At 42.7% G+C, this 16,083-nt stretch overlaps 1 protein-coding gene across 2 annotated transcripts; it reads left to right on the top strand.

Annotated features, from left to right (window-relative positions):
- Positions 1–5,730: 5,730 nt before the first annotated feature.
- LOC104596114 (transcription factor MYB17-like) lies at positions 5,731–9,456 on the top strand. 2 transcript variants are annotated; one of them, XM_088895619.1, is made up of 4 exons: positions 5,731–6,034; positions 6,237–6,576; positions 7,609–7,738; positions 8,450–9,456. In XM_088895619.1, exons 2-4 carry the CDS (start codon positions 6,444–6,446, stop codon positions 9,129–9,131), a joined length of 945 nt encoding a protein of 314 aa, XP_088751745.1. In that variant the 5' UTR covers positions 5,731–6,034; positions 6,237–6,443; the 3' UTR covers positions 9,132–9,456. The 2 variants fall into 2 exon arrangements, with proteins under 2 accessions (XP_088751745.1, XP_010255443.1); XM_010257141.3 differs by having other exon boundaries at positions 5,731–6,576.
- Positions 9,457–16,083: the final 6,627 nt, after the last annotated feature.

Genomic DNA, 16,083 nt, shown 5'->3' with positions numbered 1-16,083 from the left:
CCGGGTGTCTTTTAACTCGGGAGGGCACTCCGATGCTTAAGTCAGAGAAGTTTGTGAATTCTTTTGAGAGTTTAAGAGAGCTAGAGAGTGTGTAATCATGTGTACCGTTTTAGGTAGAAGTGAGTGCCTTTTATAGACACCAGTGGTCAGAGCCCTCTTGTAATGGGCCTGAGCTTCTCGTGGAACCGTTTTCGCTTCGTCGAGCACATTAATGTACCGGTTGCGAGATCTACGCAGGGGTTACGATCTACCCGAGTAACTCCAAGGCGTGCGATGCGGTAGGCCGGTCAAACTGTCGAGATATTAGCGCTCTAGGGATCTTGGCTTAGTAATATTTTGCTGGAATGGGTCAGCGGGCTCTTCCTCGTGAGTCAACGTAATCTTACAGAGTCTATTAGCTCGGCCTTGCCGAGGTGGAGGTCGGCCTGGACGAGGTGCTCCATGCTAACTTGCCGAGCTAGTTTGCTTACTCAACACCGAGATGTCACCCAAAGGCCACATGCCGCAACATGATTGATCGGACCAAATTACCCTTCATCAATTGCCCCCCACTCTTGAGTCGGCGTTAGCCCGACGAAGGGAGTAGCTGTTAAAAAAGGTAATTGGTCTGATTGGTTTGCTCTTTCTTGACCTGGGATGAGGTAGGGCTGGTGGCAACAGATTTCAATTTTCAAACTCCAAGGAAGGGTGCGTTTTGCGAAATTTTGAAAAGAGGCACATGCAAAGGGCACGCTGATTTCAAAATTTGAAAAGAGGTGCGTGGGAAGGGTGTGCTAATTTCAAATTCAAATAGGAGCGCTCTTACGGCGCGCAAATCTCGAATTAAATTTTTTTTTTGCGCGCGATGTTGGTCATAGATTCGTTATAGGCGCATCTCTACCATTCACAGTTTTTTAGATGGGTTATAAATAAGGGGTCCCCATTGAGGTCCCCACTTGCACTGTTTTTGGAGCTTTTTGGGGTGGTGTCTAACTGGTTGGGGTCATAGTCCGAGCCTTGCTCTTCGTCTACCTTTGTCGAGGTTCTGCTAGTTGCTATTGTCAATCTTTTTCACCTTCTCCGGTGAGTATTTCTAGTCCTTCCAATGTCTCACATTCAGTTTGATGGTAGGTCGTTCAACCAGAAATCAGATGATGAGGCGAGCTCCTCAGGGGAGGACTCATTTTGGGAGTACTGTGAAGGGTGCTTAGTAGGGAAGAGAAGTGAGATCGAGCGAGTTGTAGCTGTCTTTGGCTCAACCGAGCTATCTGGGGATTGTATAATCGAGTTGTTCCATACATACCAGATTCCCAATAAGTATGATTGGATCAAGCCGTGTGCCAATTATTACCCATGGGACCATGACCGAGATGCAGTGTGCGTCTATGAGGAGGCGTTGGTCGCTGGTCTTTGATTCCCCTCCATCCTTTCATTATTTCTATGTTGAGATACTACGGTGTGTCTCTAGGTCAACTCAGTCCCAATGCAATTCGTACCTTGGTGGGGCTGATAAGTTTGTTCCATCATCGCAATTTCCCTTTGAATATGGATATTTTTTCCAGCTTGTGTGTCATGAAGAGGACTAAAGATCCTTTTTGCTTTTACCTTTCATTCCGAGGTGGTCAAAAGGTTTTGATTGATTTCCCTAATAAGGTTAAAGGGTGGAAGGGTAAGTTTTTCTATCTTTCTAAGGACAGTGGTTGGGAGATGAACATTGTGTGGAAAAGCAGCTGTCAGAGCTTCGATGAGTCTTCAGACGTGGAGTTGCGAGTTTCACTTCAGGAGTTTGTCCGCCAAAAAGTTGAAGTAGTGAGTGTTCTGGCCGAGCCCAAAATATTTAGGCAAGCCAGAGCTGCGTAGGTAGGTCGGCCATTGAGCCATTTGCATATGCAATTTTTGTTTTGCTGATGATTAGCTCGTCTAACTGTTTTTTCTCTTTTCTTCAGATATGGCGAGCATGGCTTCTATGTTGGTGCTTAATAGGGAGAAGAAAGCTTCGAGGAAGAAGCGAAGGGCAGAGCACCGCTCCTCAATGGAGGGGACCTCGACAAGTGCTGAGGTGAGGTTGCCACACCCCGCTCCACCTATTGTCGACCTCGAGGGAGGCAGCGAACCCATGAATAATGACCAATACTCATCTGGCCCTTTTGCCTTCAACCTCAAGTCAGCCATGAGGAATGCGAGGCCGACTCTTATGTTTTAGACATCCCCCGCTTCGTGCCCAATGTCATCAATGTTTTGATTGCGTATCTGACCCTCGGGTGGTCATTCGGTTGGTCGGGGGCATGTTGCTCACTGAGTACATTCGCTATTTCCATAGTCTGGACCCCATTGAAGCCGGAGCTCGTATGGCTCACCATATTGTTCAGGTTTGTCTGCTTACAGGATTTTTGTCCTTTTGATTCAGGAAAGTCTGTTCTGATCATACTTACGTTTTTTTTTGCAGGCAAGCTCCATTTGACAGGTCTTGCTAGACCTTGTTCATGCAAGTGAGAAGGAGAGAGGTGAGATGCGGGTGAACATAAGCTCATTGCAGGCCGAGATGCAGAGGGTCCAGCTCAACTCGGAGGAGGATCGCCGCCAATTTTATGAGCAGAATCAGGGGATACAACGTGAACTGATCGAGGCTCAGCGCAAGCTAGTTGAGGCTTAGGATACCATTGTTGCCCAGGCATGTCAACTAGAGGAGAGGCAATCAAAATACACTCGGGATATCCACCGAGCTGAGGAGGCGGTCATTGCTCGCTTCTTGAAGTCCCCGGAGTACGAAAAGAAGAAGGCGAAGGTTGGTATTCCCATGATGAAGAGGGGTTTCAAACTCTACCGCCGCTACCTGAAAAATGTTGCATCCTACCTCCGATTTTGGCTCCCTTTTTGTGAACGATGTGCCATTCGAGCTCGCGACACAAGTTGATGAGGAGCCTCTGACGCTAGAAGAAAATGAGGAGGATGATGGCGAGATCCAGGGTGACGGCGAGGAAGGGTATGAAGAGGACGACAACGAGGCCCCGTGCGGCAACAATGAGTAGCCTGATCTATCTACTAGTGATGACTTTCTGATGATTCCGGGAGCCTGCGTGCTCTTGTAAGTTTCTCTTGGGCCTGTGTGCCCTTTTAATGTCTGAACTACTGAGATCTTTCTTTTCTTTTTTTTTTTGATACATGTACGACCATTGGCCTTTCTTTCAATTAATGGACTTAGCTTTTTTGCATTTGTTGCTTTCCTCTTGGATGGATTTCTTTTTTGTCTATGTCGTGCCAACTCAGTCAGATTGTCACCATGTTGGTCAAATGCCATATTTTTTGTAGTAGTCTGGATCTCATCTCTTGCGCCTTTTGGCGAAGCTGCAGGCCGATCTGGATGCCTTAGCGAAATTTGTTTTTTTGTTCTCTAAATTATTGACATGTTTCTCTCTCCCTTTTTTTCTTTATTCTCTCTTTTCTCTCACCTCTTTTTGTCTGAAAAATTACAAGAATGCCTTATATAAGACAAACCTCCATATATAATTGTCTCTATAATATTCAAAAAAAGTACAACAATGCCACATATAAAACAAATCTCCTTATTTAATCGACTCAATGGCATTCGAAAATTATAGTAATGCCACATACAATTATTTACGATTATGACATCCTATAAATAAAATGCCATTCCTCTTCTTTCTCAACTCTCTCTCTCTCTTATTCTCTATCTCAACTCTTATTTATTCATTTATTTATTATTATTATTATTATTATTATTATTATTATTGTTATTATTATTATTATTATTGTTATTGTTATCTAAACATTTATTTATTTAATAAAATAAAATAAATTGGTAGAATAGAAGGGATGTGACATTAAGAAATAGATTTCAATAAACATTTAATTATTTATTTTACTAAATTATTTATTTATTTAAAAATAATTTACTAACAAATTATTCTCTCCCCTTGAGCCCAATATTTAGTGTTGTTAATGGGTCGGGTCTGGTTCGAGATAGCCTATACCAGTCCCAACCCAATAGAATTTTATTTATTTAATTTATTTAAGAAAAACTAGGGCTGAACCTATGTGTTGGGTCTATCTTGATGGAGCTAAATTGATTGAACATAATTATAACGGTTTTTGTTCCATGATTTTGTCTTGATTAATTATTGGATTGATTCTCGTTTTTACTTATTCAGAATTGATTCAGGTCTGAAACCAAACATTTTATGAAATATATAATTTTTTATCTTTCTTGTATTTTTTATCATGTTTCATGTTTGAAATAGTAAATTTAATAAATAATAAATAAGATAATATTAGTTAAAAATGTTTAACTTATTAACATAAAAATAAATTAATATTATTTTGGATATTGTTTTCAATATAATGAGGTCTATGATTTGATCCCAATTAAATAATTGGTTCAAGACTGGTTGTACGTGGTTTATTATTATTCATAATAATATCTCCCATGGTTTTTGAACTGCTATTAACCCGGACAGTCGGACCGTTCGGCTCAAGAACCGTTCTGGTAACCAGTTCTGTTTTACCTTAAACCCAGTTCCTAGCAAAAAACCATTGAATCAGTCAATGACCCGTTGATCTGGGCAGTCAGATCATCGATCCTTTGACCCATTCAACAGTTTTTGGCTGTTTTTTATTTTTAATTTTTTTATCAAAACGAGCATTCATTCAAACCGAACAATCTAACCGTCAATCCAAAAACTGGTGACCAGAACGTTTCTATTTCTGGTTCATTTTTTAAAACCATGTTATCTGTCGAAATGGGCGTAAAAAAATTGTATTTGCAAAAATGGCATTTTTAAATTTTGCCGGGCGCTTCACCGCTAATGGGGTTGAAACGGAACGGGCCGGATGAGTACCGAGTTGCAGAGTCGAACAGGCCCTGGGACTATGGGAGTTTGTAAGTCCTACCTAGACAGTGTCCTGATCTGATCTGATCTGTGGACAAATAAAAGGACTCTGATGACTTTGGGACCCATATTTGACTTCTACTTCTAGCCCTGCTAATGTTGGAAAAAGAGACCTTTTATTGTTCTCCACCGCTAATCAAAACCAACGAAACCGGCCCACCAAGGAGGAGGGAGTATAAATCTTTCAATTATCTCACACGGTTGATCCGGAATATTCTCATTCCTTTCTGGCAATTGGCAAAGCAATAGGTGGTGACCCACACGTGGTGGGGCCCAAAAATATTCTATATCAACCATGCACAATGAGGTGACGTGCCCCACTAAGTTAACTACGCATAGCTATCAATTACCACGTAGGGGTTGTTCACCTGCACCCACCATCAACGTCAATTTGGAATTATCAGAATCTAAGCCAGGCACGTTGTTCTTCTTCGTAGACGGTGATGGACGCACCCGTATGACTATAGCATATTTAGGTAGTAACACACGGAGTGTAGCGTAATTTCGTTCCCGTACAAGACGCCGACGATAAAAGATTTGACTCGTGGACCGAATTGAATACTTTAGCTTCTTTCTTCAAAAGAAAAAAAAAAAAAAAAAAGAATAAATGGCTAGTCGGTAGACACCCGGCAGCAAATCTCTCAGAAGGGTTGCATTTACGTAATCGTACGTCACTGTCACCATTATTGACTTAACACAAAGTTTGACACCCTTTATTTATAACAAATTATAAACCTTTGTTTATTTATTATTATTATTTAAATTTAAAGTAATTTGATAGTTTTTGTTTTGGCTGGTCACTTTGTAGCATTTATTATCCATGTATGTAACATGGGTTCATTCATTCAATCGAAAGCAGCAGAAAGTGGCAGCCAGGAAGAGCTGGACGAAGACAAAGGAGCACAGAATCTGATCATCGAAACGGAAATGTATCTCCGACCCCGAGATTTCCCAATTTGTGAAACCTTAACCCTAATCGCAGAGATAGTTGATTCAAACTTTTATGGGTGAGGAAGCAGTACTAGAGCACAGATGAAATGAAACCCTACTGGGGTTTTGAACAAGTCAGAAGAGAGAATCACCACTTTCATCGTTTCATGATGAACTATAGCATTAATCGCTCTCTTTAATCTTACTTTGTTTTTCTCGTAAGAATCACTACTAGCTAATTCTGACTTCATCTTCTTTAATCTTCCATTATGTTCGATAAGTGTATTTTTTTTTTTCAATTATTCATTTGTTTCTAACTTTTCTTTAAAAGTGAATTCTTATTGTTTTGCTATTCGTGCGAAGAAAATAAAAAACGGAAAAGAAATACTGATGAGTCCTTGGAGGTATCATTTAATGCAGGCCAGCTTCGAAGTCGCCGATCGTCCTCGATTTCGTATTTTGATCGCTTCGATTTCCATAGATATTATCGTCGCATTTAAAGCGCTGGGATTCGGTTGATCCATCGAGTGATCGATCTTCTTCTCTTTCTGTTATAAAGATCTCTGGGCTTAAAGCTTTTGATCTTTTTCCTTGCTTTCGTGCTTCATTTAAGAGGAGTAAAAGAACATGGGAAGAGCTCCATGCTGTGATAAGCAAGGACTGAAGAAAGGACCTTGGTCACCCGAAGAAGATGAGATCCTAGTTGAATATATCAAAAAGCACGGCCACGGTAGCTGGAGATCTCTTCCTAAGCACGCAGGTTAGATTTGTTTTTGTCATTCTTCCCTTTTACTGGCCATTATTCATTAAAGATCAGACTCTCTGATCGGCTGGAATGGTCATTTATTCTTGAGAAGCCTTCTTTATTTTTCTTTTCCCCTTTTGTTTTCCCCCCGAAAAAAAAAAATCTTGAAGTGGCGTAGAGAAAAGGAATGAATGAAAAAAAAGGTGATGCTTCCCTTGGCTCTCTTTTGAGGAAGTATTTGTCTATTTGAACTATGAAGTTCGCAGAGTTCTTTTTCTTTTTCTTTGAATACTTGAGAGTTACGTTGGGTCATGGTATAGTTTTTCAAATGAAAGAGGAAGACGAGTTTTCCGATCGAGCTGGTTGGTTTTTAGACTCCGTGGAATCGATTTATAGTCGATGCTGCGCATTGTTATCAGTTCATCTCGACACGTTTAAGATGATTCGAGATGCTTTGAACATTTGTTTTGGTTTTGTTTTTTGCAGAAGCTTATTTTATTTATTTTTAGTAATTTGTCTTCGTTAAAATCAAAATTAATTAACCAGAGGATTCTGGGACGTGAAGAGCATTTTCGGTTATTACTTGTTAGTATACTGCGTCTTGACTCTTCACTCATGTTTAGCTTCAAATCAAATATTGTTGTAATACCAACTTTGCCTTACTTCCGAATTCCAAGTTGAGAAGATGAAATATACAAAATACATGAATCTAATATAATGATGCATCTTACTTTTTTTTTTTTTTGTTATTTTTGAATAAGTAACTAAGAGGCTGTAGCTTTGGGAAGTGCATTTGCATGCTTTGAATGATGAGTGACCCTACTTTCTGTAGAGATGAGATTAAAATAAGGGTATAGTCTCTTTCTCTAATTATGAAGGAGTTTAATGAGTGTCGGCTGTATGAATCTAGGCCTGTGCGATGATATTGATGACTTTGTCATATGCATTTGTTACTTGTCAACGTAAAAGCTGTGATCCTGTTCTTTGGTTGTTGTTCATTATGATTTATGAATGAACTGGGTGGGGGGCTTATATATGCCATGGCAGGACTTCTGCGTTGTGGGAAGAGCTGTAGACTTCGATGGACGAATTATCTTCGACCGGACATCAAGCGGGGTCCTTTCACCCACTCTGAAGAGAAGACTATTATCCAGTTGCATGGCATTCTTGGAAACAGGTTCTCTCTCTATCTCTCTCTCTCTAACTTTGAAGTAAGTTGACGACTGTGTTTTATCGATCCCTAACCGGCCGGTCAACCCTAATAACCTTGTGATGCTTTCAACCCACTACGTGTTCATATTTTAATGTCCAACTGGTATATGTTCCCCCACCCCCGGCATGTCACACACTGATTAATTGCAGATAAAATGGGTCCACTTCGAAGTTGAACTGTGAACAATCAGGGGAGCTAATCCATCTCCATTCTCCAAGACCTCAAAAATTAAATTCGTATCACAGAGAGAAGTTGCTAAAGAAAAGCAGATTTCTCATTTCTGTGTGATATGTGTAATATAAGGCCAGATTGACTAGAACAAGAACCGCTTGTATGAGATCATCGTTTAATTTGATCAGAGCACCACATTAATTAGAAAAAGGGTGACACTGTTTGTTTAACGTCCAATTGTCAAAGTTGTCGGTGTCGTCGATTGGACACTGACATGGATCGTGTCAAACAGCATAAGCAAGTTCAATTTGGTTGTGTTTTTGGTGATGAAGAATTTAAACCCACTTAAGCTATTAAAAGAAAGGGGATTGCAAATAATTTTTCGCTTGATTGACTACCGAATCGGCTCTCCATTTTTACGCCGGGGTAGATCTATTTATTGCAAACTTGCTTCCGTTCTGTTCGAGCTTTGAGTACTGAAACTGAAGAGGGTGAGTTTTACAGGTGGGCTGCCATAGCATCCCAGTTGCCAGGAAGAACGGATAACGAGATCAAGAATTTCTGGAACACCCACTTGAAGAAGCGCCTCCTCTCCATGGGTCTCGATCCACAGACGCATGCTCCTCCCGCCCTTTCCTCTGGGCTTATAGTCACTCCATCGGCATCTCCTTCGACGCGCCATATGGCACAATGGGAGAGCGCTAGGCTCGAAGCGGAGGCTCGGCTGTCAAGGGAATCGTTACTCTCAAACCATCCATCTTCTTCTAAGAAATCCGATACTGATTACTTTCTACGCATGTGGAATTCTGAAATTGGGGAATCGTTTCGGAGGGTAAACGGGCGAGAATCGTTGGCATGTCAAAGCCCCATGTCCCAGGCATCGTCATCAACGAAATGGGGATCAGGGATGACAACAGAGGTGGTGCCTGCGGCAATGGCGGTTGCACTTACTACAGATCAACCCGAAAGGGTGCAGTGTGGAAACAGCAGATCGGATGCGGAAGAGGTTGCAGCTAGGTCAGACTGCTCGAGCTCGAACGAGCTGGATGAGTCATCAGAGACGTCATTGCAACTGCTGTTGGATTTCCCAGCCAGCGAAGATATGAGCTTCTTTCAAGGACAAATGGGCAGTTTCTCCTTGTTGCCTAACATGCTAAGCGAAAGTTCCTTGAATTCTACTCTTTGAACCATGACCTGGAAATTGGAGAAGAAAAGGAAATTACCATTTTTGTCGTCCCTTTTACGGGCTTGTGGTTTTTGAGTAAATCATGTTTTGAGTTTGAGCTGGTGTCGCTATATAGATAATAGGGATAATATTATTTCCCCTCTCTTTCTCTCTCTGTGTCTCTTGGTGCGTGGTGGCCTTTTTCTTTCGGCTGGTGGCATTTTGTTGATTTCTCCGGCTATTGTAGAAAGTAAAAGAAGGGGCGGCCCTGGTTTGGTTGACGATGTACGGTTGAGTAGATATATACACTAAATACAGTTGGAAATATTATTGATTTATTTTTGTCGATTGGTTTATCGGGTTGGGGAGTGAATGGACGACGAAGAGGGAGACCGGATCTGTGAAACATCTTCCGTACTGAGAGCAGATCCCGTCACACGAAGAGGTGGTTGTTTATACCCTGTACGTACTGAGATGAGCTCGGCAAATGCGCATGTATGTACAACAAAGACGAAGCAACGTAACACTTGCTGAGAAGAGTTTTGTATGTGTTGTGACAGTTGGATTTGGGTAATGAGTATATCTAAATTATCTAACATCGCAGCCACACATGGAGAATATCTATCTCATCCTCTTAGATAGTATTATGCAGGAGGAGATGTTCTCAATTCACCGGAGGTAGTGTGTTATGGGTGGACATGGGCAGAGTTCTTATGAGCAGGAGATCCAGTTTCAGTTTACATCTATTGATTGGATGATGACGAAACGGTGTGTTGTGATCAAGGTTCAAAGTATCAATACGTATTGGTTAATATGTATCGTTCCGGGGCCCCTTCAATATGCCCCTACTATGGGTGTATTAGAGATTTGACCGGTTCAAGGGATAGAGGAAAACTAAACTGCCCCCCCCCCCCAAATCGGTTGCAAAAAAAAATAAAAAGAAAGCAACTAAAATGTGTATGGATTTGCCCGATACACCCCTATCGGCATATTAGGCATAACGATATTTTGAACCTTGGTTGTGATGACCATGCGAGTGGTGCACCCCTAATAGACGACTTGATCAATAATCAATACCTATTTAACGTACTCTTTATTCCAAAAAAAAATGACTAGGGCTCTTAATTTAGTGCTCAAAGTTTGACAAGATTGAGCTATTGTTGCGTGAGTGAGCACTCCACTGATCTAGTGACACGTGGCATTTGTCTTTGCTGTTTGACACCTTAGTGCCATGCGGATAATAGCATATCTCGCCAAGTCAAGGAGACACCCCAGAATCAATCCAGGGCACCTCATGCACAACTTGGGCACCTCAAACGTAACTCGGGCACCTTGGCAGGGCGAGTAGTAGCATCTCGTCCTCGAGGACTTGCCAACCTGACTGAGGTCCAAGTGGTGACCTGCGAGATGTGCTCGCCGACCTCATCCGCGTGCGTCCTATCATTCTTGGGTCCTCTGCATGCGAAATTACCTTTGAGGACTTCGGGTCGATAGCCACATCTTCCCAGAGATCTCGGACACAGTGCGTGAAGCTCGCACCAAACAATGCTTATATAAAGATCTCACTTCCAACCTCATAAGGTACGCACGATTTAACAATCAAAGTCTCTCTCTCTCTCTCCCTCTCTCTCTCTCTCTCTCTCTCTCTCTCTTGCTTTCTACCTCTCAAAAACTCCAACTTGCTGACTTAAGCATTGGAGTGCCCACACCGGGTAAAAGTAACCTGGGTACTCTGATCTTCTCTCTTTCTTTGTAGCTCAACCAAGCGACCCACATAGTCCAATATCCGAGCTGTCCTCCAGTAGGGCTACTAGATCGCGGACCATCAATTGGCGCCGTCTGTGGGAACACTACACAAAGCCAAGTTCTCACCTTTCTCTAATCCTAAGTTCAATGGCATCCTTTGGCAACAATGTCTTCAACAACGCTAATAGAAACACACGTATTGATGATGCTATCACAAGGGGGGGGCAGAATCTGAACAACCAGCTCGAGTAGGCTTCAGAGATCTGGCCTAGATGACCCATCACTATCTGCAAGGCCGCACTATAGATTGAGCCCTCCATGTTGGTAGCGAGTTGATTGTGGAGCTAGCCTCGCATGCCGAACCCCTCATGGTTCCCGTGAGAGTCAGTGACCTGCAGATAGTAGAGCTGCCCCCTCAGGTTGAGCCTCCCATGGCACTCATATGAATGGATGACTAGTAGTTCCAAGAGCATGTGTAGCACATGTGTGGCATTGACCAGTGAATACAGACTCGGGAGGGTCCCCCCCGCGATGGCATAGGTGCAGCCGCGATTCATGCCCGGTTCCCAAATGCACCTGCAATCATATATAGTACAACTGATAAGCTCGCGGGGTGAGCGTAGTTCTGACCTAGTCGAGCCAAATTCTGCTTCTAGCACTCTAGCTAAGGCACACTCGAACTAATCTCAAGGGACATCAGCATTTCATGGCCGACCTGATAAACAAAAAGGGGGGGAAAGGCGAGGAAGGGAAGACTACTAAGCTCATAGGCCTAGTGTATAGCTGTCTTGAAAATGTTTTTTGGTCAATTATTTTTGGATATCACATCTTTTCCATATCATCAAACCCTATATGGAAAGATAGATCCTCCGCTAATCGTCATTCTAGTCGCCACCCTCACTATCACACTCATCACCGTTTCCCTCCTACGGAGTAGTTGCCTCTTGCTCGACCTCTTGGGTAAGATCGTCCAGAACCGACCTAAGCTAGATAGAGCCCAAGTCAATGTCTGAGTATAGGTGTTGAAGAAAGCGGTGGCATAGCTTGAAGCCCCTCTTCAGAGAGGGTACCGCCACTTCAATTTTCTCGTGTTCAAACTACGAAGATCGACAAAAGCGCTCCACAATAGCAACTTTGGCTCGATGAATATCATCAGAGTGCCTAGCCCATTGTTCTTGGAGCTTGCCGTTCATACTAGCAATTGTCCCCCCTAGCTTCTTCTAGCTCGTGGTTCATACTCGCGCTAAGGGAACAAAACCACTGTCGGTCCTCCTCAGCACTAAGATAGGCTGCTTCTAGCTAAGATTGGAGGGTCTCTGTATTGGCCCTCGTCTCGTGGGATTCACACTTCCAGGCAATGACTTGATCCAGCATGACTTGGCCCAGTGAGTTGATCTGTGGACAAAAAAACAACTTGGTAAGGGATAAATAAAGCAGCGAAACAAGTTTTTCCAAATATGTATACTTGCATGGCATTCTGAATGATTCGTGCACTGACTTCAAAGGGATTAAGCTCATGATACGCGTAGACATCTTTAAGAAGGAGAATGCCCCTTCTCATACGAAGTGCCACATCAAGTCATGAACCCGATCGGCGATCAAGCAATTGACCTAGGGAATGAATGGAGGAATTTTCGGGCCATAAGGAGTCATTGCCTCATCGAAGTGGGACGCACTTGCTAGTGGTACTGGAGCAACATGGGTAGGTTCAGTTTGAATTGGGTCGATGCGCTCCTCCAGGTCAACCGCAACACGACGACCTTCCGTCGACCTCTCTTCGACCGCATGGCAACCACCCTCCTCTTCTTCTTAGACGGCTTTCGTGTTATGTTTACGATCGAAGAAAAGCTTGTCATCTCTGCGATCAAATAAAAAAAACTCAACTGAGGGACAAAGGGCCAGAAGCAAAATTCGAAGGTAATGAAAATAGTGCCACCTACATATAGGAAGGCTGGCCTTGATGAGCATTGGTTCGGCTAGGAACTCGTCGACCAAGGAGCGCCATTCAATGAGGAGTCTAAGGTCATTCAGCAACTCCTTGTTAAACTCGACTTCATATCTTCTTGGCTCGGCACTCCATGTCTTCGACATTGGCCAGCCTTCCTCATGACTCAGAAAGAAGAACTTTGTCTTCTATTTCGCGATTTTGGATGGAATACATCACAAAAGTTTAAACTTAGATCGGTGGCTGATGTAGAAATAGTAGGTATCGTTGGAAACCTTCCTTGTACTGCATAGCCCCAAGAAGACATCTATATCTAAGGGGAAACCGAGGTGATAGCTAAGAGAAATAGTGCCTGCAATGGTCTTGATTGAGTTCGGGTGCAGTTGACCTAGTGCCAAACCGTAGTGTTAGAGGATTTCACAAATAAACGGATGAAGGGGAAAGCAGAGCCTTGCAATGAGGGCTTCCTTGAAGACACAAACCTCAGTCTGTTCCACTTCCTGGCTCCATGGATATTGCCCGTCCTTGGGCTGGATATAGCTCAAGTTATTAGGGATTTGATAGGTAGTAATTAGACCCACTATCCCCTCTCTGGGAACCTCTTCGCTCTTGAGCCAAGGACCCCCCTCGGCTCGAGCATCTGGGTAGCACTCTTTCTCCCACCCGCTAGACGTGACTAAGAGGAAATAGAGACTCATTGACAAGAAGAGGAAAAAAGACGGGTTGCCAAAAACTACCACCGCCAAGCCGGAGATTGTCAAAGCTTCACCAATCTTCGGCCTAGCGTAAGTCCAAAATAGGATAGTGAAATGGCGCCCTTGAGGGTCCCCCAATTTACAAATAGAAGTGTGGACAATCAACGGACCAGATTTGCCCAATCCAATGGTCCAGGAAGAAGCCCACGTTCGAAATTTTGAAAGGTGCGCGTGCCATAGTTCAAAATTTGAAAGTGCACCCTAATTCGAATGTTGAGAAGTCATGCCCAATTTCAAGTGCACGCCTATTTTTAGACTGAAAATGTTGTCTTTACGCCAATAATAGCCCGATAGGTTGGCCAACTCAAGTGGACTGACTCATCTGACGTCTAGAGCAAGTCAACTCGGGCCTCATCTTAAAAAAAGCTACACCCTTCGCCGAACTGGCCTTGGCTCGAGTGTGGGGGGCAACTGATGAGGGGTGATTTGGCCCTCCATTGACCTAGCAACATGTGGCATCCGCTTTCGTTGCTTGACACCTCAGTGCCATGCGGATAGTCGTGTATCTCACCAAGTCAAGGAGATGAACCTTGGAATCAGTCCAGGGCACCTCATACATAGCTTCAGCACCTCGACAGGGCACCTCATACGCAACTTGGGCACCTCGGCAGGGTGACTAGCAACACTTCATCTCGAGCCGATCTATGGTACCTCAGGTACCTCGTTGTTATTGGTCCAAAGGACCTTGGCATGAGAAGTGACCTCCCTTGAGGACTTAACAACCTGGCTGAGGTCTAGGTGGCGACCTACGAGACATACTTTCCGACCTCCTCCGCGTGCATCCTATCACTCCCAGGTCCTCTGAAAGTCAGCTCCTACACCAAATTTCCGGAGGAAGGGGCAAAAGCCTAATTTACATGCCAAACTACTTCCAAGGATTTCAGACTGGTCAGCCACGTCTTCCTAGAGATCTCGGACGCAGTGTGTAAAGCTCGCCCCAAACAATGCCTATGCAAAGGTCTTACTTCCAACCTCATGAGGTGCACATGATTTAGCATTCAAGCTCTTTATCTCTCTTTGTGTGTCTCTCTCTCTTGCTTTCTAGCTTTGAAAAACTCTAACTTGCTGACTTAAGCATTAGAGTGCGCACACCGGATAAAAATAGCTCGGGTACTTTGGTCTTCTCTCTTTGTTTGCAGCTCGGCCAAGCAACCTACATAATCCGGTGTCCGAACTGTCTTCTAGCAAAGAGCTACCAAATCTCACACCATCAGCAACCATGTGGGGGTGGGACCAAGGGAGTTGGATTAAGTAGTGTCAAGATTGATATCTGAAAGTCCGTCGCTCCTATTTGGTATCTTATCTCATTAAATCTGAATCTAATTATATTAAAATATTTATTGATTTTAATATATAAATTTTATATAATATATTATATATGAATTTATATATATAATAAATTCAAAATATTATATTTATATGAATTTATTATAAATAAAAATATTTTTTTATTTATTGTATTTTAAAAAAATTAAAGTATAATTAGATTAAATCTAAATCTCTCAAAAATCAAATTAGAATCCAAGATTTTCAAATCAGATCAAATTTTGGATTGGAGGCCCATATCCAATATCCACACCACACTAGGGCCTAGGGGGCATCGTGGCTCTCCCGTCTCATCTGCAGACGCGCAGTTATGGGTAGGTAGGTTGGTGACACGCGTGTGTGAGTGTGACAGACAACAAAAGAGATGGAGGGTGGAAAGTGGTCCAATCAGTATTAAATGGGGTCATGTGGACTGCAGGTGGTTCAAGTTAGCATTGACTGTTTCAATTACGAATTCGAAAGAGATGTACGTGTCGCAGAAGACTCTGTGTGATGTGTCGGACGATTTCTTCTCACTCTCTCCCCTCTTAGTAAATAGGAGAGAGGGGGTAACTCTGGTATAATATATCAGTCAGGGCCCAGAGGAGTGAAAGATGACATTGGCTTGTTCATTCATTCATTCAGTCGCATCTTCGGTTTTACGTAATTTTTTACTTGGAAAATGCATGGCTTCATAAATGATAAATGTTGGTGGCTTTTGTTTTTCTCCGCACGGTCTCCGTGTTCAATCGGCAAGCACCAGAACCAGAAGCCAGACCAGCATTCAAGGAGATTCTTTTTACACGGATCCGCTTATACAGTGGGCTTTTTAGTGGTAGACCTGAGAATGAGAAGAGGCCTCTCCTTGTTCTGCCAACTGAGCCCAGGGGTTCAGCCTCTTTAGTTTAATATAATCCTTTGCCACTGATTTCCAATTTCGTCCCTCTTAATTGATAGTGGTATGCTTCTAACCCATGTTATATTCTTTATATTCTTTTTGGTTTTTTGGGACATTCATCTAATGTCTGTTTATCTGCACTTCAAATTTGAATTAGCATCTCATTGATCAATTTTATATTCATTTTTTTGTAACTATGATTTACTGTCCTACCCAATACTTTTTTTTATAAGCAAAAGACCAATTAAACTTAAAGAGAAATACAGGGAGATAGGTTCAGCCAATTGGGAGCATTCTCCCAATACCAAAAAAATTCATCAGATT

This window comes from Nelumbo nucifera, chromosome 1 (assembly GCF_055504915.1).
Source record: "Nelumbo nucifera cultivar China Antique chromosome 1, China Antique-T2T, whole genome shotgun sequence".
In the NCBI taxonomy this organism is placed as follows: domain Eukaryota; kingdom Viridiplantae; phylum Streptophyta; class Magnoliopsida; order Proteales; family Nelumbonaceae; genus Nelumbo; species Nelumbo nucifera.
The sequence above is the reverse complement of the archived record's forward strand: the minus strand, read 5'-3'. Positions and strand labels throughout refer to the sequence as shown.